We start from the raw sequence: 24,333 nt of genomic DNA, 5'->3' as shown, positions 1-24,333 counted from the left end.
TGGCCTGTTATTTTTTTATTGTGTGTTCTACCTTAAATACCAACTTCAGCTTAGCAGCTCATTTCATGCTTCTTAACCTTTCAACACTTTTTGATCCCCAATTTCCAAAGATCTCATAATTTAACATAATAACACCTAGATTGTAAAGTAGTACAAATTCAGTGAAGTGCAGCAAAATATAAGCACATTTTGAAAGAACTTAAGAGTACAATTCTGAAAGTAGCAGCTCTTAGTAATTTACAGTAGGTGTAAGTGATATGGTAGAAATATTATAATCACAATATTAATAGACATTTTCATGATACATGATGTTGTGTGTAATATTTGGACTTGCATCAGAAGTAAAATAAATAAATAAATAAATAAATAAATCCAAATACTTGGTTATCCATAGGCATTTGAATAATATCCTTTACTTAGGACTAATTATGCTATTTATTAGAATAAATATAACATTCATACGAAAAGTTGTGGTTTTCCATCACTGTGTTCATTAAAACATCTCCAAAGTTCTCCTCGTGGAGTCTAGTATTATTTCGAGTTCTCCTCCAACACCTGGTTTGGTAAATCAGTGCTTAATGATGGTAAATCAGGTGAGCTGCTGCTGCTGATGGAATTGAACACATCCACGCTGTGCTGACTAGGTCCGCCCAGGAGAGCTGGAAGCTGGAGCTTCAAACTAGCTCACAGGATCCCAACTAGAAAAGATGAGATCACAATATTTAAAGACATTTTTACGATACATGATAATGCATTTGTAGTGACAGATTCAGAAAAACTAATATTCAAATACCCTCCCACCCTGAGTACAGAGGTATCTATTTAAAATGTGCTGCAGGATTACTACACTGTCTGTAACAAAACGAGCAGCTGAACAGTGCTCCTTAAGCACTGACAATGTCCTCGATATGCTTAAATAAGCATATTGTGTATCACCATAAAAATGCATCACGATACGATAAAATCTGGTTATATTGCCGAGCCCTAATCTCAACTACTTTCTTCAGAATGATAAATTGGGTGCAGTTTTTACTGTTTTTCTGTTTACCTGCATCTGTTCTAATGGGATCGGGAGTTTCTACAGTAAAAACGTATTTTTACATAATATATTTATATGTGTGTATATATGTATATATATGTTGTTATATGTATACATACATATATACATATTTATATATATATATATATATATATATATATATATATATATATATATATGTGTGTGTGTGTATATGTTGTTATATGTATACATACATATATACATATATATATATATATATATATATATATATATATGTGTGTGTGTGTGTGTGTGTGTGTATATGTTGTTATATGTATACATACATATATACATATTTATATATATATACGTCATTACTGACAGAAATCATTTATTACATTAAATCATGTGCTTAGATGCCTAAGACGTTTGCACAGCCCCCCATGCAAACACTACAGTGGGGTAAGGCCACACATATAGCCCTTGTGGACATATGGAATAGCATATTCCACCTTAAATGTCTGTTCCACCTTAAATTGGACTGGGAACATTAAAGGCCAACTTCAGCTTCAACTCTTTGATCCCCAGTTTCTCACAATTTACCTCCTTTGCCACGCAGCCGCCCTACAGTCCGCCTACAGCTAATTAGCACTGGGACTACATTTCCCATAAGTACTTGGGAATTTCCCCGTCAGAGGCAGCAACGGGTGGAAAAAAAACAGTTTGGGAAAGAATCCATGGAATTTGTTTCCTGTGAAAGTTGGCCATAGCTGAGCACAGCAGCGCTGGGATGGACACGCTGGGTGGCTCTCGTAGAGCAGGCATGCAGCGCAGAGTTTAAGCAGGGCGGTTTAGGCTTTTTGACTCATTAAAGGCGGGGAAACAACATCTCGAGAGCCACGACTGAGGACAGAATAATCAGATTAGACCCCGGGGATCCGGGGTTTCAGGCATGGCTGAGCCCCTGCTGAAGCGCACCTTCTCCAAACTCCGGGGAAAAGACAGGAGCCGCCGCAAAACCGACCCCAAACTTAACGGTGAGGGAGCGCACGCCTATACTGACTGTACTACTACTACTGTCTTCTGCAGCTCGTTTAACGTCCTGTCAGACGTTGAGGGCTGTGTGTTTAGTGTGGAGGTATGCGTCTGCTCTGGGGCAGTGTGCCTCTCAGTGGGGACTGGACCCATCCTCCAGTAAAGAGTGTTGTTATTGCAGTGAAATGAGGAGCAACCAAAGACTGATCCAGATGAAAGTACTGGGTCAGAAAAGCTGTTGAAAATTAATGCATGCAGAAGGAGACTCATATTGATGGATTTCTTCTTAACCTAAACTTAAAGGACCCATTGGCTACATTTGTCTTATAATTTAATTCCCCCTGAGGTCCACTTTTATTGTTTGTGTAAATTTATGCACCAAAAACAGCCATATTTAGCCATATTTCATTTTTACATGACCACATACTTTCTAGCCTTATCCAACCTTAGAATTAATCAGACTGTATGTATTACTGTGGCCATAAGACTGATATACCTAAACAAGCTGTGTTCTGATTGGCTGGCCTGCTGTGTGCCCCATTCACCATTCGAAAGCCCCCCGGACTGAAACACTCTATGTAACCTCCTCATATTTGAGCCTAATTGGTGGCAATGCTGCCTGTTGGCTGTAGGGACATCCCAAAAACTCAATTCAAAAGGGTCTGTTTTTGCAGCATCATTTTTTCATAAGAACAGTATTGATTTGGGGTGTGAACAGCACTTTTTATTCATTTTATTAATTACAAATTAACATCTGATGTAGTTTGAAATATGCTCATTCACTTTAGCATGACGTAGGCCCTTTAAAAGCTAAACTGAAACCATCCTAAATGCAAGGTACCAGTGCTAAAAGTTACATAATGGCCAGATAAAGTGCTAAAAGTGCTAAAAACAACTTATTAAACCCACAAAATACTCTGTAACTTTAGTACGTAGTACATCCAGCATCTATGAGGATAAGAGGCGAAGTCTGTAAAGCTCCAAAGTGGACGGGACTGCATTTAAGGGACTTATTTATTCCCTCAAAATTTCATTCCGTTAAAAATACATGAGTAGATGCAAAAGTTGGCTTTTGAAAATAGTAGGAAATCTCTAAGTCCATCAGGTCTGAGTAAATGAATTACTACTAGAAATGGCACAACAGTGTTTTTCACATGTACGCTATACTTGCCTCACACAAAACCCCCAACCTCCGTCCACCATATTGACCACCTCAGCACAAGCAGACCTGTATTTCTTTTAACAGTAATATCCCATTGGGTCCCATTTAAGCAAATTCCTGCGAAAAATACTTTATATTATAATTAATGGACAAGGGCACACAGTGTCACTGTTGCAAAGCATCACCCTTTTAATTATATGTGGTTGTGTGGTTTGTGTGCTGCAAGGGATAACACCACTACAAGCTACCGCGCCATGTTGTAAACTGGGGTTTGATTCCTGGTCTGGGTGACTATGCTGCACTATACTAATTAGTTTGCTCTGGATAAGAGCATCAGCTAAACGCTGTAAATGTCTTTATTTTTTTATTTTTTATTTTTTTTGGTCATGTCCACAACTTAAACCTTAGTAACTAAGTGCATGAGGTGCTTCTCATCTAAAGCTTTACATATAAAGTATAAAGTATAACACAGAGTGCAACATTCACCCATTGATAACCAATTAAGTAAACAAATGCTGTGATGGATTTGTCTATCTTTAGGTTTGCATCTCCCTGGTTTTTAAAATGACTAAGCCTGAAAACAAGCTGTTCTCAACTGCAACACTTTACTTAAAGCTTCACAAGTTTAAGATTAGTCCTCGGGTTTTGTCTGTGTGTTATCATCACTGGGAACTGTTCAGGCTTTAACTTCAGCAGCCGCCAGAGATAGCATTAATTCAGGTATCAGCATTGGGCCGACGTCAGCAGAAACATTTGGATGGGATATTGGAGGGGAAAAAAAGGAAAGTGTTCAAGCAGTTTAGGCACGACAGCATACTTTTAGATGTCCGTCTTCAGCAGTGCTGCACAGATTCTGTTGTATTATCTGAGGTACAGTTTGAGCTGTTGTTAGAGTTGAGTAAAGCTGGGTAATATACAGATTTTAACACTTCACATTTTAAGCACTTTGAGGAAATGAAGGTGATCACAGCTGAACTGACAAGCCTCTTACTTTATCTGCTTGCTTTGGCTTAGTTTAAGCCAGCTTGTCATAGAAAACTCTTGAGAAAGGCTGTCCTCCTGAGTTTGTTCAGTAATGAGTATCGGTTAACTGTTTAATTATTAATTCACTCTAAATGATATCACATTCTCCCAGAAGGCCTTACTCCAGGAATAGAATGGCATGCGCTGCCAAAAACATAAAAAAACCATTTTGACCAAGGTAAACACATGAGCTGGAAATATATGGAAATCCCCCATTATAAGGCTGTTGTGCTAATAGTACTATATTACTCAACCTTTTTCTGCCTTTCAAATGGAGGTCTGTGGGTGATGTTACAGAAGAACCACTTTTGATTCACATTTTAACGAATGGTTCAGAAGTCCTTAGAAGTCCTGCTGGTGGTTTCTCACTCATAACTCTAGCAAACGCTCTAGCAGGTTGCATTGTTTTCTATGTAATTACTGAATAATAAACAGTGTGAAGAACCATTTTTTAAGTTTAAAGAACCTCCACATATAAAGGTAGTATACAAATTAACAGTTCATTTTAGAGACCCCTTAATATCTTAAAGCTGTAGAAGATTAAGCTGATTTTAAGTGACTTCTTTAGCTGAATATATCTTACTGCACTGGTTGCATAAGATGCATAACTGGATAAGATGGTTTAAATCTAGAACTAAATTAAACAATTATTTAATTATTTTCTAAAAAACACACCAATCCATAATTACTTGGAATAAAATGAATATGCATTCAATGCTAGGGTTGTTTTTATTATTCATTTCATCTACAGGTACCATCATAGAGGTACAAAGTGTTGGTCAGTGAGTCTGACGATCTTAAGTCCTACATTTAAGAATGTATCACCTTTCAAACAGTCATTCTTTGCAGTGTAACACAAAAATGAGCATTAAGTTACATAATCTGATCTGACAGCTGGTTTAGGGGCAGAGTTGCTGTTGCTGCCTGTCCGGTCATTGACCCACTGCAGTGCCCTGGGGCTGCAGTCCATTTCAGGTGAGATTCCAGCCAGACATGGGTGATCAGTCACCCATTGACCATGTGGTGTAGGCTGGAGGTCTGTATAATGACCGCTATTTAACTCCTACAGGGTAACTAAATCTGACTGTTTGGGAGTAAACCGAACTCTGTTTTGGGGCATCTGGGCCTTCATTTAGCTGCAGATCTATTTGTCAGGGAGGATGTTCTCGAGTTCCAGGCTGACACCCTTTAATTTCTGTTCTCGGTTTTTGGTGGTGGTGGTGGTGGTGACACTTTCTCTTGAATTGCTGTTAAAATAGCAGACGCTCCGTACGGCATTTGTTTCCAGTCCTACACAGAAATATTTCCAGTATGTTGAATGTAGTGGTGGAGGATGGTTATGATGAAGATGATGAAGATGTATGATGCTTGGGCACAACCAATTAAGCAGATCTCAGTATTGTTTCCCTGGTTTCTGAAATCCTTCTCCTAAACCCCCCTTAGGGGAAAAGAGGAGGTCAACATCAGCGCTTAACTGTGAGGGGGTTTGGACACTAATTAGAAAAGCATGGGATCTCCTTCTGCTCTGATAGACTGCTGAAAGATCTCTGAGATGGTGATCTCTGATCAGAGGAGATCTTAGACTCTTATATAAATCTTATTCAGCTGAGATCAGTCTCCTGTGAGATATTATTCTGATCAAGTGAGAAAATCCAAGGGTTGTTTCTCAGGAGCCGAGTTTCAGAAGCAGGAGAACATTTTACTGGTCTCAAACAGGACTTAACCATGTCGAGGAGAAATAAGGAGACCATTATTGTGGTTACAGTGCATTGTGAGTACCATCAGTGACTCCACAACACACTTTGTGGATCAAACCCAGCTGTAGACCATTTACAGAGCCTGTAAACAACAACAGTAAGTGTACAGGAACTGCATAAACCCCACAGAAGCAATTAGCATTAGCTTGGCTGTGAGCCCAATATGACATCATACTCCTTCATTTATTCGTTTTCTTGAATTTGTGAAATGTGGTGATGCAGAGTTGTGTTTTTGCCGTATCGCCTGTCTTTAGTTTCAGTAGCTGTCAATTAATGTCAGTCACTGAAGATTAAAAGGAGCAGCCTAATCACAGTGTTACACAGTGTCTCTCTCCCTCTCTCTCTCTCTACTGATCACACAAACTCTCTCTCCCACTCGTTTCTTCCCGCCCCCTCTTTCTCTGTTATGTCTAAAATAGGGAAAGTAGCTTTCTGGCCGGACTATGATGTGTGCGCTAGCACCAGGAACTAGCTCTGATGTGTGTGTGTGTGTGTGTGTGTGTGTGTGTGTGTGTGTGTGTAAACAGTTCCTAGCTGTGTGTGTGTTGGTGTGTTTATCTGCATTTATAGTGACACAATGTGAACTATGCGATTGCTGAAGGGGCATGGCTCAAAGAGAGAGAGAGACATAGAGAAAGAGAGAGAGAGAGAGAGAGAGAGAGAGAGAGGCAGGCAGGCATACAGATAGACAGAGTTTAAGAGTATAATATTTTAAGGAGAGAGAGAGAAATTACTGTATACTAGAGAGAGAAAGAAAGACAGAGCGAGAGATGAGTGTATACTACTGAGAGAGAGAGATTACTGTATACGAGAGAGAGAGAGAGAGAGGAAGGCAGGCACACAGATAGACAGTTTAAGTTTTAAGGAGAGAGAGAGATTAGTGTATACTAAAGAGAGAGAGAGAGAGAGGCTGGCTACACATAGAGAGTTTAACAGATACATTTTAGGGGGAGAGAGAGATGAGTGTATACTAGAGAAAGAGAGAGAGAGCGAGAGATGAGTGTATGCTAGAGAGAGAGAGAGAGAGAGACAGAGAGATGAGTGTATACTAGAGAGAGAGAGAGATGAGTGTATACTAGAGAGAGAGAGAGAGAGAGATGAGTGTATACTAGAGAGAGAGAGAGATGAGTGTATACTAGAGAGAGAGATTAGTGTATATTAGAGAGAGAAAGAGAGAGAGAGCGAGAGATGAGTGTATACTAGAGAGAGAGAGAGAGAGAGACAGAGAGATGAGTGTATACTAGAGAGAGAGAGAGATGAGTGTATACTAGAGAGAGAGAGAGAGAGAGATGAGTGTATACTAGAGAGAGAGAGAGATGAGTGTATACTAGAGAGAGAGATTAGTGTATATTAGAGAGAGAAAGAGAGAGAGAGCGAGAGATGAGTGTATACTAGAGAGAGAGAGATGAGTGTATACTAGAGAGAGAGAGAGAGAGAGATGAGTGTATACTAGAGAGAGAGAGAGATGAGTGTATACTAGAGAGAGAGAGAGAGAGAAGAGTGTATACTAGAGAGAGAGAGACAGTGAGATGAGTGTATACTAGAGAGAGAGAGAGAGAGAGAGAGAGAGAGTGTGAGATGAGTGTATTCTAGAGAGAGAGAGAGAGAGAGAGAGAGAGAGAGAGATAGAGAAGAGTGTATACTAGAGAGAGAGAAAGAAAAAGAGAGAGAGTGAGATGAGTGTATTCTAGAGAGAGAGAGGGGGGGAGGTTGTAAACTGTGTGATTACATTGTGCTCTTGTTTGATAAGCAGTGCTGTAATGCTGATGTGATGATGTGGTTACACAACTAAACAATGTACTCGCATTATATAAGAGCGAGCGAGAGAACGAGCGAGCAAGAGAGAGAGGGGGAAGAAAGAGAGGGGGAAGAGAGAAAGGGGGAAGAGAGAGAGGGGGAAGAGAGAGAGTGCCCAGCTGCAGGGTCATGGCTGTTAAGCAGCCGTCTGCATGTTTCTCACAGTGTGTATATGGCCTCATGACAACCCTATAGTGTGTGTGTGTGTGTGTGTGTGTGTGTGTGTGTGGTATGTTCATGCTCTGTAATGATTGTCAATAGATCTCTTTATCTTGAGCTTCTGTGAACTACGTGAGAGTCAAACAGGACCGTCTGTCCCTCCCTCTGTGATCTGAACTCAGCAGATCTGTTTGACCAGAGCAGAAGGAGTTAGTTTCATACTGAAGTACAAAGAGCGCGGCGTCTGTTTGCTGGCTCTTGGCACACGCAGAGTAGTAGGAAGACTTTCATCACCAGATAATGACATGCATGCTGTGTGTGTACTTGGGATGTGCACGGGTACTTGAGCGCCCAGTTAACCGTTTAAGATGCTCGATGCACTATTTGGATATTCATTACTTTCTATCACAAGACGATTAAGGCCTTAAAAAGCCTGTGGACCACCGGCAGGCCGCACACTCTACTACTCCGAAAACACGGTTGCCTGCATGCGATCATGTTGTTACAGACGTTATGTTAGGAAGAAAGTTATGTAGGTCATGTTAGCCACAACCACTCTAGCTGTGGTTAATACACTCCATGTTAATTATGGCCAAAACCAAAGTTTTGACTGTTTTAATAAAAAATAATTGGAGTGCACATTCCTGTTATGTACTTGAGATGTCCTGTGTGAACTTTTAAAACTTCTAATAGAATTGAAATTTAACAACACACTACATTTCAGTTGACCTTATATTAATGTTACAGAGTCAGTTTACAGGCACACACATTTATAGGCTAGGTAATTGCTTTGGTTAGGTGCAGTAGTGTATATTTTTGATACAGTATCCATTCCTTCACATGGGTATAATTTCTCTGTACGTTTTACGCCCTTACTGGTGACATTCCTCGCAGCCAATGACCTGCATGGAGACTGTAGTATCTGCATCTGATTTCAGGGCTACTCATCATTTCGGTTTTTGCTGTGCTGATATCACAGATGGCTGCAGTGTGTAAATCAATCCTCCAACAAACCAGAGAGCTTTTATTGTGTGCTGCGAGCATTCAGACGGGCCCCAGTCATTCGCAGTGTGTGTTTCTGTGGGTGTTTTGATGAATCAAGAACCCAGTAAACGCAGACTAAATCATTTTGGTCAGAATAAAGACATTTGAACCTTTTAACTCTTTTTAACTCTTCTCTGATAATGGCATGATTTCTCAGAGCTTTCTCAGAATGTGATCAAACAAACCTGAAAATGTGCAGATTTATATTTTATTAGTCACTACTATGTTTTGATGATCATTTATTCTCTTTGATTAAAGAAAACCATAATGAGCGCTCGTTGATCTGAAGTTTGAAGTCTGATATGTAAACTCATTTTGAATTCATTATTAACTCATATGTGTTGCTATGGTATCCCACATGGTTGCTATGGTGTTGCTAGGTGGTTGCGATGATATCTCCTGTGTTTGCTAAGGTGTTGCAAATTGCTTACTATGGTGCTGCTAAGTGGTTGCTATGGTGTTGCTAGGTGGTTGTGATGGTATCTCTGGTGTTTGCTAAGGTATTTCCTTCCAAATGCTTACTATGGTGCTGCTAAGTGGTTGCTATGGTGTTGCTAGGTGGTTGCGATTGTATCTCTGCTGTTTACTATGGTGCTGCTAAGTGGTTGCTATGGTGTTGCTAGGTGGTTGCGATGGTATCTCTGGTGTTTGCTAAGGTAGTGCAAAGTGCTAACTATGGTGCTGTTAAGTGGTTGCTATGGTGTTGCTAGGTGGTTGCGATTGTATCTCTGCTGTTTACTATGGTGCTGCTAAGTGGTTGCTATGGTGTTGCTAGGTGGTTGCGATGGTATCTCCTGTGTTTGCTAAGGTGTTGCTAATTGCTTACTATGGTGCTGCTAAGCGGTTGCTTTGGTGTTGCTAGGTGGTTGTGATGGTATCTCTGGTGTTTGCTAAACTGTTGCTGCTATGCGTTGCTCTGTGGTTGTTATGGTGTTGCTGGATGGTTGCTGTCATATCACAGGTGGTTGCCATGGTTTTCCAGGTGGTTGCTTTAGTGTTGCAATGCTATGTACTGCCAGAAAGTTGCTATAGTGCTGCAAGAGGATTGCAGTGGTATTTTAGGCAGTTGCTATGCAGTTGATATCTTGAAAGCGGCGAGACGAGTTATGTGGTGAAAATCCGGCAGAAAAATTAGAAAACGGAAGAAGACTGGCATAAATCTGATAACAGTATGGTTGCTAGGTAATGACTCTGTAGTGTAAATTCTCGTATATGGTGCAGCCCTGTAGGACTGCAGCCGCTTCACTGGTCATTACATAATGAAGGATTGTATTGGCGAGAGCAAGCCAGACTTCCTCCTGCTCTGCGTCCTGTCTGTCCTATAAGCATATTTATATTTTCAATCCCATTTTTTTCCTCTTTCCTTTTCTGCTTTGTGTTTCCTCCTCCCGGGCTTCCTTTTGCCGGTTCTGCTGAACTCGTTTGCGTTGTTGTTGTTGCTGTAGATCAGGGAGTGCTGTGTTACCCCTCTGCAGAACAGATGTGTTTCAAAACCAGGCCCAGAGGAGCTTATTTACTCTTTTAACGACTTCGTTCGTCCTTGGCTGATCAGTGCAATAGGCAAATGTAAATGCAACCAAGATACACTGGATAAAGATTGCTCTCCAGTGTCTCTGAGACTTTGTAAATGTTTATGTTCCTTCGATCCACATGCGGAATCTACTCCTGCTGAACTGAGCGAAGTCAGTGTTGTATACAGACCTCGTCTGTTAGTGAAGTGAGTCATGGACGACAAAACTAAAGCTGTGTAAAACAGCATTTTTTTAATTGATTTAACTGAAAGGATTGTTATTTTTGGTTCCTGAGATTAATTAGGGTTGGGCGTGAAAATGATTACTGTATATAGATACTTGTACATACAGTACTTCCAAGTTCCTTTGAAGGAAATAAGTTCACATCCTCTTAGGAGAAAACACTGCTGTGCAGTTAACAGCATGTCTACTATTAATTCGCTTAAATTAACAAATATGCAAAGGAAAACAATAAATGCCTTGTGTGCAAAAGCATTGACACATTAAATACATTATTAAATATATATTCCCCCCCAAAATGATAAATTATAATTTGTTGATTTGAATGGACCAATAGAAATGATCCAAAATTAATTGGAATAACATTCTTTTACATGGACTTCCATTAAAAGTTAAGAGGGTTTTTTCCTCCTCATGTGAAACTACAGTTTTGAAGATACAAGGTTTTTGTGTGACCTTCATGATATTATTTTATCCCATATAGATGCTTGCATATTATCGAAAAAAATGGATAGAAGTCAATGTAAAATAAGAGTTTATTCCAAGTCATTTAGAGCATTTCTATAGGTCTACTCATCCAGATGTCCAAATGTTTGTGGACATCCCTTCTAATGAATGCATTCGGCTACTTTAAGTTGCACCCATTGTTGACGGAGGTGTGCAAATGCACACACACAGCTTGTCTAGTCCCTGTGGAGAAGTACTGCCAATAGAATAGGTCTCACTGGAGCAGATAAACATGAGCCATCATGCCTAATGCCAGGTGTGGGCAAGAGGGGTAAAACGTCCCCCAGCATTGAGCTGTGGAGCAGTGGAACTGTGTTCTCTGGAATGATGGTGCTCCATCCAAATCTTTTTGGGATGAGTTGAGGTGTTTGGGATGAGGGGAGTGGTGATGGTGCAGGGCAATATCACAATTACCTCAATTATGATTGATGAATGATTACATAAGCTGTTTGATTTGCTCTGGTAGCTTGGTGTTTGAGTTTTCCTCCATGTTGCTTCCATGTCACAGACTGGACAGAGCGGCCACACATATGCTAGTATGATTTTAAGGGGAAAATACATGAGCACACAAGTAACACAAGTAACAGAATAACAAAAAAAAAGTCACTGCAACAAAAGCAATATACATTTTTGAATACCCTTGATTTTAGAATACATAATAAATAGGTGTCCCAGTGCTTTACTCTATATAGTATATATGTATAAATACATACGGGACATATAATTCTTTTTAATAAAGGTTATTTTTACATAATAACATAATACACATGGGACATATGCATGACCCCATATTCTGGCAAGGTATAATATTGTGCTGAGGCTTGAGGTAAGGAACGAGACGGTGGGGGGGGGAGTGCATGTGTCAGCGTCTGACCTAAGTGGTAAATGATGATGCTGCTCTGTGCCAAGTGTCTCCTGTACCGTCTGCTGAGGAGCAGCGGCCTGATAGCATAATTTCTCCAAACACGAGAGAGAAAATGATCCACCCTGTACGACATCCTGAGCACAAAGTGGGGCAACACAGATGTTTACAAGGGAGTTTCCCCTATGTGCGTGTGTGTGTGTGTGTGTGTGTGTGTGTGTGTGTGTGTGTGTGTGTGTGTATTTGATGAGGATGCATGGCCCTTTCCTCTGAAGCAGCTTTATCTGATCAGAGGAGCTACAGTTGGGACGAGTGACGAGTAGAGTGAAATGGTGTTTATTCTCTGGAGCTTACGCCCTCTTTACTATGTTTTCAGTTACGAATCAGAGCGAGACGGGTGTGTGTGCACTGAGGAGAGAGCAAGAGGGAAGGTAGAGGCAGTAGAGAGAGAGAGGGAAAGAAACAGCAGGCAGTAGCAAATGTAAGCTACAGAGAAAGAGAGATAATGAAAGCTGAGAGATTCAGAGTGCAAGTAGCAGTGTGAATGCAAGCTGTAAAGAGAGAGAGAGACAGAGAGAGAGACAGAGAGAGAGACAGAGAGAGAGAGAGAGAGAGAGAGACAGAGAGAGAGACAGAGAGAGAGACAGAGAGAGAGAGAGAGACAGAGAGAGAGAGAGAGAGAGAGAGAGAGAGAGACAGAGAGAGAAACAGAGAGAGAGAGGGAGAGACAGAGAGAGAAACAGAGAGAGACAGACAGAGAGAGAGAGGGAGAGAGAGAGACAGACAGAGAGAAACAGACAGAGAGACAGACACAGAGAGAGAGACAGAGAGAGAGAGAGACAGAGAGAGAGAGAGACAGAGAGAGAGACAGAGAGAGAGACAGAGAGAGAGAGAGAGAGAGACAGAGACAGAATGCAGTACAGAGAGTTTCAAAAAACCTTCATGTAAACTACAGGGTTTATTGGGTCCCAAAGAAGAGACTGAAAGAGTATCTCCTATCTGACCACAGTCAGGTCATAAAAGTGGGCACATATAAAAACAGTTGCCCAGAGAAAAAAAAAGACTGTGGGGTCATGGCAGGTGAGGTTGAGGCCCAAGATGTGCTTTCTCATATGTATGTATGTATATGTATATATTGGCATAGGCAAGATAATGTTGAAGTTCTGAATGTTGGCTTTGATGAACTTTCAATTAACTGCCCAGCCCTAGGTGGTGATCATCCAACATCCTGACCTCACTAACTCTCTTGATTTTCTTGTCATGGTACACAATATGCTTTTATGAATGTATCGTAGAAATCGTCAGTGCTTAAAGTGCACTGATTATCTGCATGTTTTATTACAAAGAGTGTAATCAGTCTTATTTAATTTAATGCAGCATAGTCAAGTAGAGTTAAAATCACAGGACTCAGTATGGGAGAGTAGTGGATAGCAGTTTTTAAAGATTTTACTCTGTTGGTGCATTGCAGTATGAAGTGTTGCATGTCACATATAACAAACTCCATTGTGTTATACTCCACCGACCCAAAGCACACTACATGCTGTTACGCCACTGACCCAAAGCACACTACATGCTGTTACGCCACTGACCCAAAGCACACTACATGCTGTTACGCCACTGACTCAAAGCACACTACATGCTGTTACGCCACTGACTCAAAGCACACTACATGCTGTTACGCCACTGACCCAAAGCACACTACATGCTGTTACGCCACTGACCCAAAGCACACTACATGCTGTTACGCCACTGACTCAAAGCACACTACATGCTGTTACGCCACTGACTCAAAGCACACTACATGCTGTTACGCCACTGACTCAAAGCACACTACATGCTGTTATGCCACTGACCCAAAGCACACTACATGCTGTTATGCCACTGACCCAAAGCATGCTATGTGCTGTTACGCCACTGACCCAAAGCACGCTACATGCTGTTACGCCACTGACTCAAAGCACGCTACGTGCTGATACACCACTGACCAAAAGCATACTACGTGCTGATACACCACTGACTCAAAGCACACTACCTGCTGTTACGCCACTGACCCAAAGCACACTACATGCTGTTACGCCACTGACCCAAAGCACGCTATGTGCTGTTACGCCACTGACCCAAAGCACACTACATGCTGTTACGCCACTGACCCAAAGCACACTACATGCTGTTACGCCACTGACCCAAAGCACACTACATGCTGTTAAGCCACTGACCCAAAGCACACTACATGCTGTTACGCCACTGACCCAAAGCACGCTACGTGCTGTTACGCCACTGACCCAAAGCACGCTACGTGCTGTTACGCCACTGACCCAAGCAATCCATCACTTAGTGTGCTTTTGGTCAGTGGCATAACAGCATGTAGCGTGCACTCATTGAAATACTTCTTGTGATATTGATTAGAATTGTAGTTATTTTGCCGTAATTTCTATAACTTAATATCATAGTTTTTGCAGTTGTTTGCTGTTGTCATTGTTTTTATTGCTACTGCTGTTCTTTTGTAATGCTTTTACAGCTCTGTATTAAATACAGTCATGCCAATGAGGCTACCTTGAACTGAACGAAACTTGGAGATACTCCAGTTCGAGAGAGAGAGAGAGAGAGAGAGAGAGAGAGAGAGAGAGAGAGAGAGAGAGAGAAAACATGCATGCAGCAGAGAGCGCACGAGAGAAACTGAGACCACAAGGGATCTGGAGATGGAGAGATATGGTAGGAGAACGAGAGCGTAAGTGTAGAAGTACAGAGTGTTCTACTGAAGAGAGAAAGAAAGAGTGGGTACAGAGATTAGAAAACAGCAGCGATTTAAAGATGGAAACGAGAGGCAGAGCTTTCAATAATGACTTTTAAGGAACGTCTCCCATATTTACAGGGACACACAGTGCTGCCAGTGCATTGTGGGGAAAGTCATGAGGCAAAAAGGCAGTGAAAGATTTCAGCTCTGACCACAGTTCACTCCTGAGCGCTGAGGCACTTATTTATCGGTCTTTTCCCTTTTTCCTTTTTATTTGGCCATTCCAGTAGATAGCTGAGAGCTATAGCTGCTGATGTGGAGAATGGAAAATATGTTAGAAAAATGAAAACACTGGAAAATGGTTTCTGTTGCCTGGAAAAGTTGTTCCGAAGTGAATAAACTTCTACTGCAAGAATAAAAAAGTGACCGTGTTTAGAGCGTGATATGAGTGCTGCTTTCTGACAGGATGTCTCAAATTATGTATGTGTGTGTGTGTTTTGGGCCTGGCTGGGGGGTGTTGGGGGTGGGCATTTTTGGGAAAACACTTAACGGGTTGTTCAAGGCTTATGTTCTTTGCAAACTTTTCCACTGCTTCTCTGACTCCTTTACTCGCTGTCTAATATGTTGCAGCACTGCTGGAATTAAAGAGCCCCTCTCATGGAAAGCCTCAGTTTCCTCACTTTTCCCAAATAAAAGAGCTCTGTGTAGAGTGTAAGCCATTCATACACGTTCCATACAGTCTATATATGGAAACTAAGCTGGAAAAACAGCCCATTTTAAGGCCCCTGTTTTTGTGAAGTCACAAAAAACAATACTTGCCACCGTTGCGCAAAAACCTTGTATTTGCATTTTTGCTGTTTTTCACTTTTTGACATAATGCGAGTCTGGCAGTTGTTCTTTACACTGTGTTACAATTTCATTCTTGATGAATGGACCAATAAAATGCTCCAAAATGACTTGCATTGACTTGCATTGAAAGTTATGTTTTTTTTTGCTTCTTCTGTAAAGTTGCTGTTTTGAAGATATGAGGTTTTTGCTTGACACACAAATATATATAACTCTGGGGAAAAAATAGGAGACCACTTTTTTGTGGTTTTGACAGTTTATCAAACATTCAGTGTGTCCATTTCCTTTAGGCACTGGTGCTCCCCCAACAGTTGTGGAGTGTAATTCACTTTTACTCCACTGTAGCAAATGGAGATCACTCTTCATGGTCAGCTGTACACATGCATTTGTTGACAAGCTGAAGTGAAAGGAGCATGTGGAGGCGATAGAGTAAAATGGCAGGATTTTACACTAATATGACTCTGGTTACGCAGCGTTACACAGTTCTGGTGAGAGCTCTCGTGCAGCTCCACCATAGTGGATTTCCATAGTGCAGGACAGAGTGGCAGTGACAAAGACGCTGTTCTCCCTGTTACAGTCAGTGGAGCATCAACATGATTCTTTGGATGTATCTCTCTCTCTCTCTCTCTCTCTCTCTCTCTCTCCCTCTCTCTCCCTCTCTTTGAATTAACATCAGAGCTAAACAGGGAACCTGAAAGAGTCCATACATTGTGTGGGTGTGTGTTCGACTGCATGTGTATTTTTGGGCTTTGCAATGAATAGTGAATAGAGGATCTGTGTGTGTTTGTGTGTGTGTGTGTGTGTGTGTGTGTGTGTGTGTGTGTGTGTGTGTGTGTGTTAAGTTGCTCACTCAGTCCAGCTGTAAGGAAGCTCTTACACAGACTGGTCATTGATGACCTCTGGGCTGCACAACAGCTGCTTGTTCCGACAAAATTCTCTCTCTCTCTCTCTCTCTCTCTCTCTCTCTCTCTCTCTCTCTCTGTCTCTTGTTCTTAAATTTGTTTTCTCTATGCCCCCAAAATGTGTGTGTGTGTGTGTTTTATAGGACATTGTTTTTATAATTAATAAAACAGAATTCAGAATATTTTAATAAATATCCTCGTACATGGGGTGTGTGTGTGTGTGTGTGTGTGCGTGTACACGTGTGTGTGTGTGTGTGTGTGTGTGTGCATGTGTGTTTTGAAACGCCCCCCCCCCCTTTTCCTGCATGGCCCCTGAGAGTTAATCAGCTGCTGTAGAGCAGAAAGTGCTTCTGTTGGTCAGACTGAAGAACACAGATCTGTTGATCACTGACGGCTCTCAGGTTTATCACAGAAACATCGCTGCCCACAGACGAGCCTGAGATAAGAAACAAGCTACAAATCAGTTCTGCTACACATTCTGTAGAAGTTCCTTCATTTTGACAAAACTATAAATGAAGGTTTTATATTAGGTGCAGAACTATAGGTTTAAACAAGAACTTCAGCACAACAGTCAGCAGTGCAGTGGGGTATTTATACCCCTCATCAAGATGTATCTGATCCAGTGTATTTATGAGTTTATAGAGTTTTTTAATTGAGATTTTTACCCATTTTGTATTCAGTTTGGATCACCAATTACCCAACCCATACAATACATATACAACCCCTATCATATACACTGCTCCCGACACTGAGAGGGCAAAGACCAATACACACCTCCTCCGACACATGAGCAGCCAGCCAGCGCCTCTTCATCATTAAAAAATTTAAATAATGATAAAATGATAATCACTGTAGCCCTATAAGAGCAAATAGGACCAATCCGTGTTTTAGGGCCAACAATGAACGAGGGCAGGGCTGGGTGCCACATTTACTTTTCCAGGCAGATTTGATAATGCGTCTTGCAGGGCTTCCTCATCACTCAAGATGAAATGTTCTTTGTTTTTTGGATTCAACCACATTTAAAGCGCTGTGGAACCTGTTTTTATCTAGCGCTAAAAAACCTTAATACTTTGGACACGACTCCTTTAGCTTTCTGACTGTTGCTGCTGTACGTTTGGTCATGGTTAGATGAGGTCCTCTCTCTTTGCTGGCCTGCACTGCTGTGTCCTGACACTCGCTGTACTGGACTGAGTGACGTACTGTGATGGAGAGTGGTATCCAATTAGTGGTGTTAGTGTTTAGCTGCTTCCCACATGAGACAAATAAGTTTTACACATTCTACAAATATGTAAGTTTGAGACAACGGGGAAAAAAACTGCCAGACTGGTCACATGTTTCTATCAGCAGCATCAGTTGGAGCAGGATCCATATACTAGGTTTAATAGGCATTTGCAGCTGTGAGTAATGTCTTTATTTCCAGTGGTTCTAGTGGTTGAATAAGGAACTGCAGGGTCTGTGATGAAGGCCTTGCACAGAGCTGCTTTAATCCTTAGAGCAACTCTGTGTAGCGTTTTTACATTACAACATCAGCTTCAAAATCATGTTGATGCTTCACTGACCTGTAGTAGGGACTGAGTAGCACCTCTATAGTTGGTACTGTGGGCGAGGGGGACTTAATTAAACTGCATTGAAAAACACAGACAGGATATAACGCTCACAAGAACTGTAATATTGGTGTCAAATTTGTGTCAAATCCTGTTATAATCCCCTACTCTCTCAGTCCACATGCTTCTTTCAGTTTCAGTGCTGGATCTGTAACTCTGCTTGCCCATAAATGCATGTGTAAAGTGTGTCCTTTAGGGGTGGCTTAGTGTGTATGACCTACATCTCAACTGTAGGGGAGAACAGGAGCAAGATATGGCAGTTCTCACATAAAGCTACTTTTAAAATATGGATCATATGTAGAAAATTGGTATTCATCGGTATTGTCAGATTCTGATACATAGCCGGATTATCCATCCATCTCCATTAATTATAATTATGGCTAATATTAATATGGAACAGTATAGCATATGGAATGTGCTAATGCTGCCTCAATCTGCTCTCACAGTGGAATTGGGAGTTTAGAGCAGACAAGAATTTTGTCACACACACTCTCACACACACACACACAGAGACGTTTTATTAATAGGTCATGGAGCTGAATAAGATATTCAGAAAAAAGCGAAAAAGGAAGAGAAGGTAGAAACTTCCAGATGTGCAGGATGTAAGAAAGAAGGAGAGAGCGAGGGAGTGAAAGGGGGAGAATAGGTGGAGCACTAAGAGTAGAAGGGGAAATAAGGAGAGGGGGAAAAAGAGGGTAGCTTCTGCCCTCTCCATCATGCCTGCATTTGGTCTTCTTTATTCTTCCCCTCTCTTCTGCTTCCATTTGGTCTGTGTCGGAGTGCGTCAGCAGAAATCCGTCTGTGAAATGTTGTTTTTGGGAGGAATGCTCTCAGATCAAACTCTGTAAAGGTTAACGTCTCTCAGACAGCACATGGCTTTGTCGTCAGACTAATTCACTTTCTGCACGATTCAATTTGGTGGCTTTGCCGTTAGCTCTCAGAATGCAGCAGCCTTTCCAAAAAGCAGTTCTGCTTGCAGTTAGTCACTCTGCTCAAACTAAATATTTAAACTCTGAATAAGGCCTTATTAACTCGTCCTGGAAACGGACGGTCTTAGTTCTGCGCAGTATACCACCTGTACACCTGTAGCGATGTAAGTGATGAAATTTTTTTGTGGTTCTGATAGCTCATAAAACATTTAGTATGTTTTCTTTTTTTCAGACTACTTCTGAACATGATATTATGTTGGTTTTAAGTTGTGATATTAAGACACGTGCTGACATGATATTGATGTTAAATGCCAACACTTATTTGTGAGGTATGGTGACCAAAACCCAACACAAGGTCTTATTCTCTTGTCCAGGAAACGGAAGGTCTTAGTGCATGTCTCTTTTCTGATTACCTGACACCTGTTTGATAGAACAGTTAAAATACATAAAAGTTAAAAGTAAGTTCAGATAAATACGTTTTCTCTTGGATCATCCATTACTATATTGAGTAAAGGTCGCTTTAGACATTACCCTGCTAGCCGCCAATGACAGCATTGTTATCTGGTTGAATGTTGGTCAGTAGCTGGTCAGGTGACCAAAATTCAATGTCAGGACAATGTCCACTGCCAACGTCAGTTTGACATAGACTAGTAAACACAGTTGAACCTGATATTTTGTTGTTTTTAAGTTCTGATGCTTAGTAACCATAATCTGATGTTTTCCAAATGTGCCAACATCATATTAATGTTAAATACCAACTTTTAGCCGTGAGGAATGGAAACCAAAACTCAACAGCTTTAATGTACAGCAGCAATAATGTGTACGACCACACAATGTGAATTTCTAACATTGTCAGACGTTTATGCAGTGGTGGGTTGTAGGTCACGCTGTTTAGTGACTGAAATTCAATATCTCTCTGATGTTTGTGCTTGATGTCAGTCCAATGTTGTTTTGGGACAGATATGTGACTCTGATTTCCGTACCTGATGGCAATTATCAAAAGCCGATCTGCATCAAGTACGGCTCGGCTCGACCCGCCATCCCTTAAAATCCATGGAAGACAAGTGTCCAGGCTTTTTTCTGTCCTGCACCAAAGTGGTGGAACGAGCTTTCCCTGGGTGTCCGAACAGCAGAGTCGCTCGCTGTCTTCAAACCCAGAACAGCGAACAGCAGAGTGGTCTCCTTACTGTCTTGTGTTTAGTCGTGTCTAAACTTAGAGGATCTTTGAATTATTAGTCTATTAGTCTATTACCTTTTCTTGGGTAAATAGCAAAGCACTTTTGTAAGTCGCTCTGGATAAAAGCGTCTGCTAAATGCCTTAAATGTAAATGTAAATTTCTAATGAAAATTTACTGTTTGTCTGACATTACAGTCCAAATGTTTTCTGATTCCAAAATATTCTGCAGTCTACAGTTTAGATTTGAACATAACATTTTTTGAAACATGAAGCGCTCTGTAGGGTTAGACTGATGTGGGAATTGTGTTGTTTGGAATTGTGAATGCTGTTTTAGATGTACATCTGCTGATGTCGCTGCATAAGTCTTCTTATAGGCAAGTCTGTAAGCAATTTAAGTTTGTTTGTTTAGTAATTATTACTCAAGATAATCAACAGAACATCTTTGAACAGGGGTGTCATTACCTCCATCACCAAACACTCTTTTTCCTCTCTCTCAGATGCAGCAGCCAAGACAGATCTTGTCCACGGCTCTTGCTCATCATCATCGGCATCCTCTTCTGTAGCTGCTGCAGAGGCAGACTCCTCTGTAGAGGCGGACGTCATCAGATACACACAGATAACCGTCTCCAAAAAACAGAACTGGGCCAAACTCTCCTCTTCTTCGTCCCGGGACCCGGCAGGCCCCGATCCGCTCTCCAGCCTCAGCTCTGTGACTCCAGACCGGGATGGCTGCTCAAGCAAGGCCCAGGCTTCGAAACAGGCCTGGAGCCAGAGGACTTTCAGGGAGGACGGGTTGTTGGACCGATGGAAAGATTTGGACAGAGACTTGGGTTACTTTAGAGACAGAGATGACACAGGCTTGCCCGAGTTAACTCCTCTGTCTGCGGACTTTTCTATCACCTCCAGCATCGCTAAGCTGTCCGGGCAGGGGGCCTACCTCCAGCACCTGGAGCGAAGCAGCCGAGCTTGGGTACTCTCTACAGGAAAACCCCAGGCTCCAGACGAGGCCTATCCGGCCTGCCTTACAGATTGGAGACACCCAGTTCAGGCCGAGAACAACATTTGGTACAACCCTATCCCGGAGGAGGAGGACGCTCGGGCCTTTGGAATCAAGGAGCGGGAAGGATCGAGGGATCCGTGGAGGAGAAGAGAGATGGAGGGAATGCATGAGGAGAGGAAAGGTGAGAAACCTTGCTGACATTCAGCAGATTAGAAAGCTGGAGAGCAAAAATATCATGATACATTACACCGATCAGCCATAACATAATAGTAACATTAGGCAAAGTGAAAAACATTGATTACTTTCATCTACAGTAGCATCTCTAAAACCTCAGGCAGGTATTGTGGGTTTTTTCTGGTATGCAGTGGTCAGTACCTATCATGCTACCTATCAGCTTTAGTCATGGGCACCTAAAGCTCACTGAAGCAACACAAATTACAGGATTTCAAGGATCTGCTGCTAACAAGTCAAGTCAAGTCAAGTGGGTTTTATTGTCATTTCAACTACATACAGAGTACACAGTGAAACGAAACAACGTTCCTCCAGGACCATGGTGCAACATAGACAGTGCATACAAGACACACGTGCAACACAAACAAACAAGTGCGGACAGACAACACAACACAGTACAGACCAGAGAATAATAAATAATGACGGTAGTGTGCAAATTGTGCAATGTGTAATAAATAGAGTCCAGTGAGGTAGTAAAGTTATTAGTGCAAATGCTTGTGCAAAAAATGCTTCCCATGTTATCTGGGGTAAATGGTTGGAGAGAGAGAGAGAGAGAGAGAGAGAGAGGGAGAGTGTACATGTACCAGAAAGATATCAGTTCAGAAGTTGAGTTGTGTTGAGGAGTCTGATGGCTTGGGGGAAGAAGCTGTTACAGAGTCTGGTCGTGTTGGACCGGATGCTGCGGTAAACATCTTGGTGCCAGATACCACAGGATGTCTTCAAAGGACTTGGAGTCCATGCCCCCGAATGCTCAGACCTGTTTTGGTGGTGTTTTGTGGTATTAATATCATGGCTGATCGGTGTATATCACAGTATCTCTTGTTTTTAAAGTTTGATACTTTGAAAAAGATGAAAAATATGATATATTTATGTATTTTATAATAGATATTTATATTGTTGCTGTCCGTGCAAATGTCTTGTATGTCCAAAATAGGAACTTTACAGGAGATGCAAAAGGCCTTCTTAATTTTCAGTGAAAGTCAATGTACAAATATTTTATTATGAAGTAATTTTGGAGGATTTCTATTAGTCTGTTTACAATTACATCACAATTTTTACCCACCTACTCTGTTGTGGCTTTAGTATTGGCCTCAGTAGTGCTGACTGAAGTCTAGCTTCACTTTTTTTTCTTGGTAGGCAACAAGTATCATAATGTATCTTTTTTTCTAGAAGTTTGATATATTCATTACCAGACAAAGTAAGACATGTGTGGTCTGGTTGGTTTTGGGAAACGTAGCTTAACATTGTTAAACCTAGCTTAAACCTAGCTTATTTGTTATTAATACTAATAAATGAGCATGTTTTCTTTAATGGTTTGCAAAAATTTAACATGTTAAATAGCATGTAAAAAAGCTGTTTAGATGTTGCCATTTCTTTACAAAAACTGAACAGCTGATAAAAACCAAACCTTATAAAGAGTTTTCAAAGTAAACTGTCAAATAATCATTTAGACAAGACCTGCTCTGGATGCCAAGGAAGACACACCAAGAGCCCAACTTTTAGTAAATACACCAATGGACACCTGCACATCCATTGTTTCAGGCAAGGTGTCCCTTAGATTTGATAGTCATTGCAACTGTTTGCAAAATTACTTTTACCTTTTTATAACACTTTTTAGAAAACATTGCCATCCAGCGTTTATCCAGAGTTTATTTGTACGTAGTGGTTATTTTCAGGTGATTTGTTGAGGAATACTGTTCGTGAGAGGGTTTCCTTTCATCCCAGAACTCCTTTATTTTAAGTACTTCAGAATGTTTGAGGGTAAATAAGGTCTATTTAATGGAGATACATAGAGTACTAAGATGGTCTGTAAAAGCCTGAGGGCTGAGGGCTCCAGATACTTCAAGCTGTGCTTTTCTCCATGTGGCTGCACATCCACATTTACTGGTTTGTAAGCATGTGATCACAGTAAATGATGAACAAGCTGTGCCTGGTCTGAGAGATGCATGTCTGCAGCTTCCAGCGAGATTTAGGTTAGGTTCTGTTGGGTTTAAAGGATCAGATTTTAGTTTAGATTTATTTATATTTATGTATTTCAATTGCAATTGCAGTTTTGGGCCTGGAGGCAGTCATACAGTGCCCAGTGTTGTCCAGTATCTACCATTTATTGGTATTGTTGTGGCCCAGAGATCAGATCTCTTACCCTACAAATTGGATTTTTTTTTGAAAATTAAAGTGCTTATCAAGTATTTCTTTTTTATACTAGTTAGTTATTTTTATGGCAGTGGTTATTTTTTCATATACATTCAGATTTTTTTTATGTCCAGTTTTATTTAGTTTATAATGTGATAATTTACCCAATTTGAGATTTTTGTTTTGTTTGTTTTTAAACAGTGTCTATAGTAGCTAATTTATTGAAGTAATATGTTTTATGTTTGCCACATTATATCTGTGAGGAAAGTGAAGTACTGCACTATTTGGACACCTACAACTAGACCTACAGGAGCTTTCATGACATCCTATTAAAAACCCATAGGCATTAATATGGAGTCTGAGCCCTTTGCAGCTCTAACAGCAGCAGGTCTGGAGCTCTGCAGTTATTGAGTCAGCAGAGCGTTGGAGGCTTTTCTGCACTATGCTCTGAGCTCAGCACTCGGCCCTGACCCCGCTCTGTAACTTTGCATGGTCTGACACTTGGTGGCTATGTTGCTGTGGTTCCTAAATGCTTCCACTTTTCAGTAATACCACACACAGCTGATTGTGGAATATATAGGAGGGAAGAAATTTCACCAGCTGACTTGGTTGCAGTGGTGGCTCCTATTACAAAACCTATGGTGGAGTTCAATGAGCTCTTTAGAACCTCACAATCTTTC

At 41.1% G+C, this 24,333-nt stretch overlaps 1 protein-coding gene across 1 annotated transcript in view; it reads left to right on the top strand.

Annotated features, from left to right (window-relative positions):
• Positions 1-1,771: 1,771 nt before the first annotated feature.
• The window catches only part of LOC140544131 (rho GTPase-activating protein SYDE1), a 36,334-nt gene continuing 13,772 nt past the window's right edge, over positions 1,772-24,333 (top strand). Inside the window, exons 1-2 of the mRNA XM_072667522.1 lie at positions 1,772-2,037; positions 20,787-21,470. Coding sequence (XP_072523623.1) covers positions 1,953-2,037; positions 20,787-21,470 — 769 coding nt within the window. The 5' untranslated portion in view covers positions 1,772-1,952. The remainder of the gene's footprint in view (positions 2,038-20,786; positions 21,471-24,333) is intronic.

The sequence above is a fragment of the Salminus brasiliensis genome, chromosome 22 (assembly GCF_030463535.1).
Source record: "Salminus brasiliensis chromosome 22, fSalBra1.hap2, whole genome shotgun sequence".
Classification (NCBI taxonomy): Eukaryota; Metazoa; Chordata; class Actinopteri; order Characiformes; family Bryconidae; genus Salminus; species Salminus brasiliensis.
The sequence above is the reverse complement of the archived record's forward strand: the minus strand, read 5'-3'. Positions and strand labels throughout refer to the sequence as shown.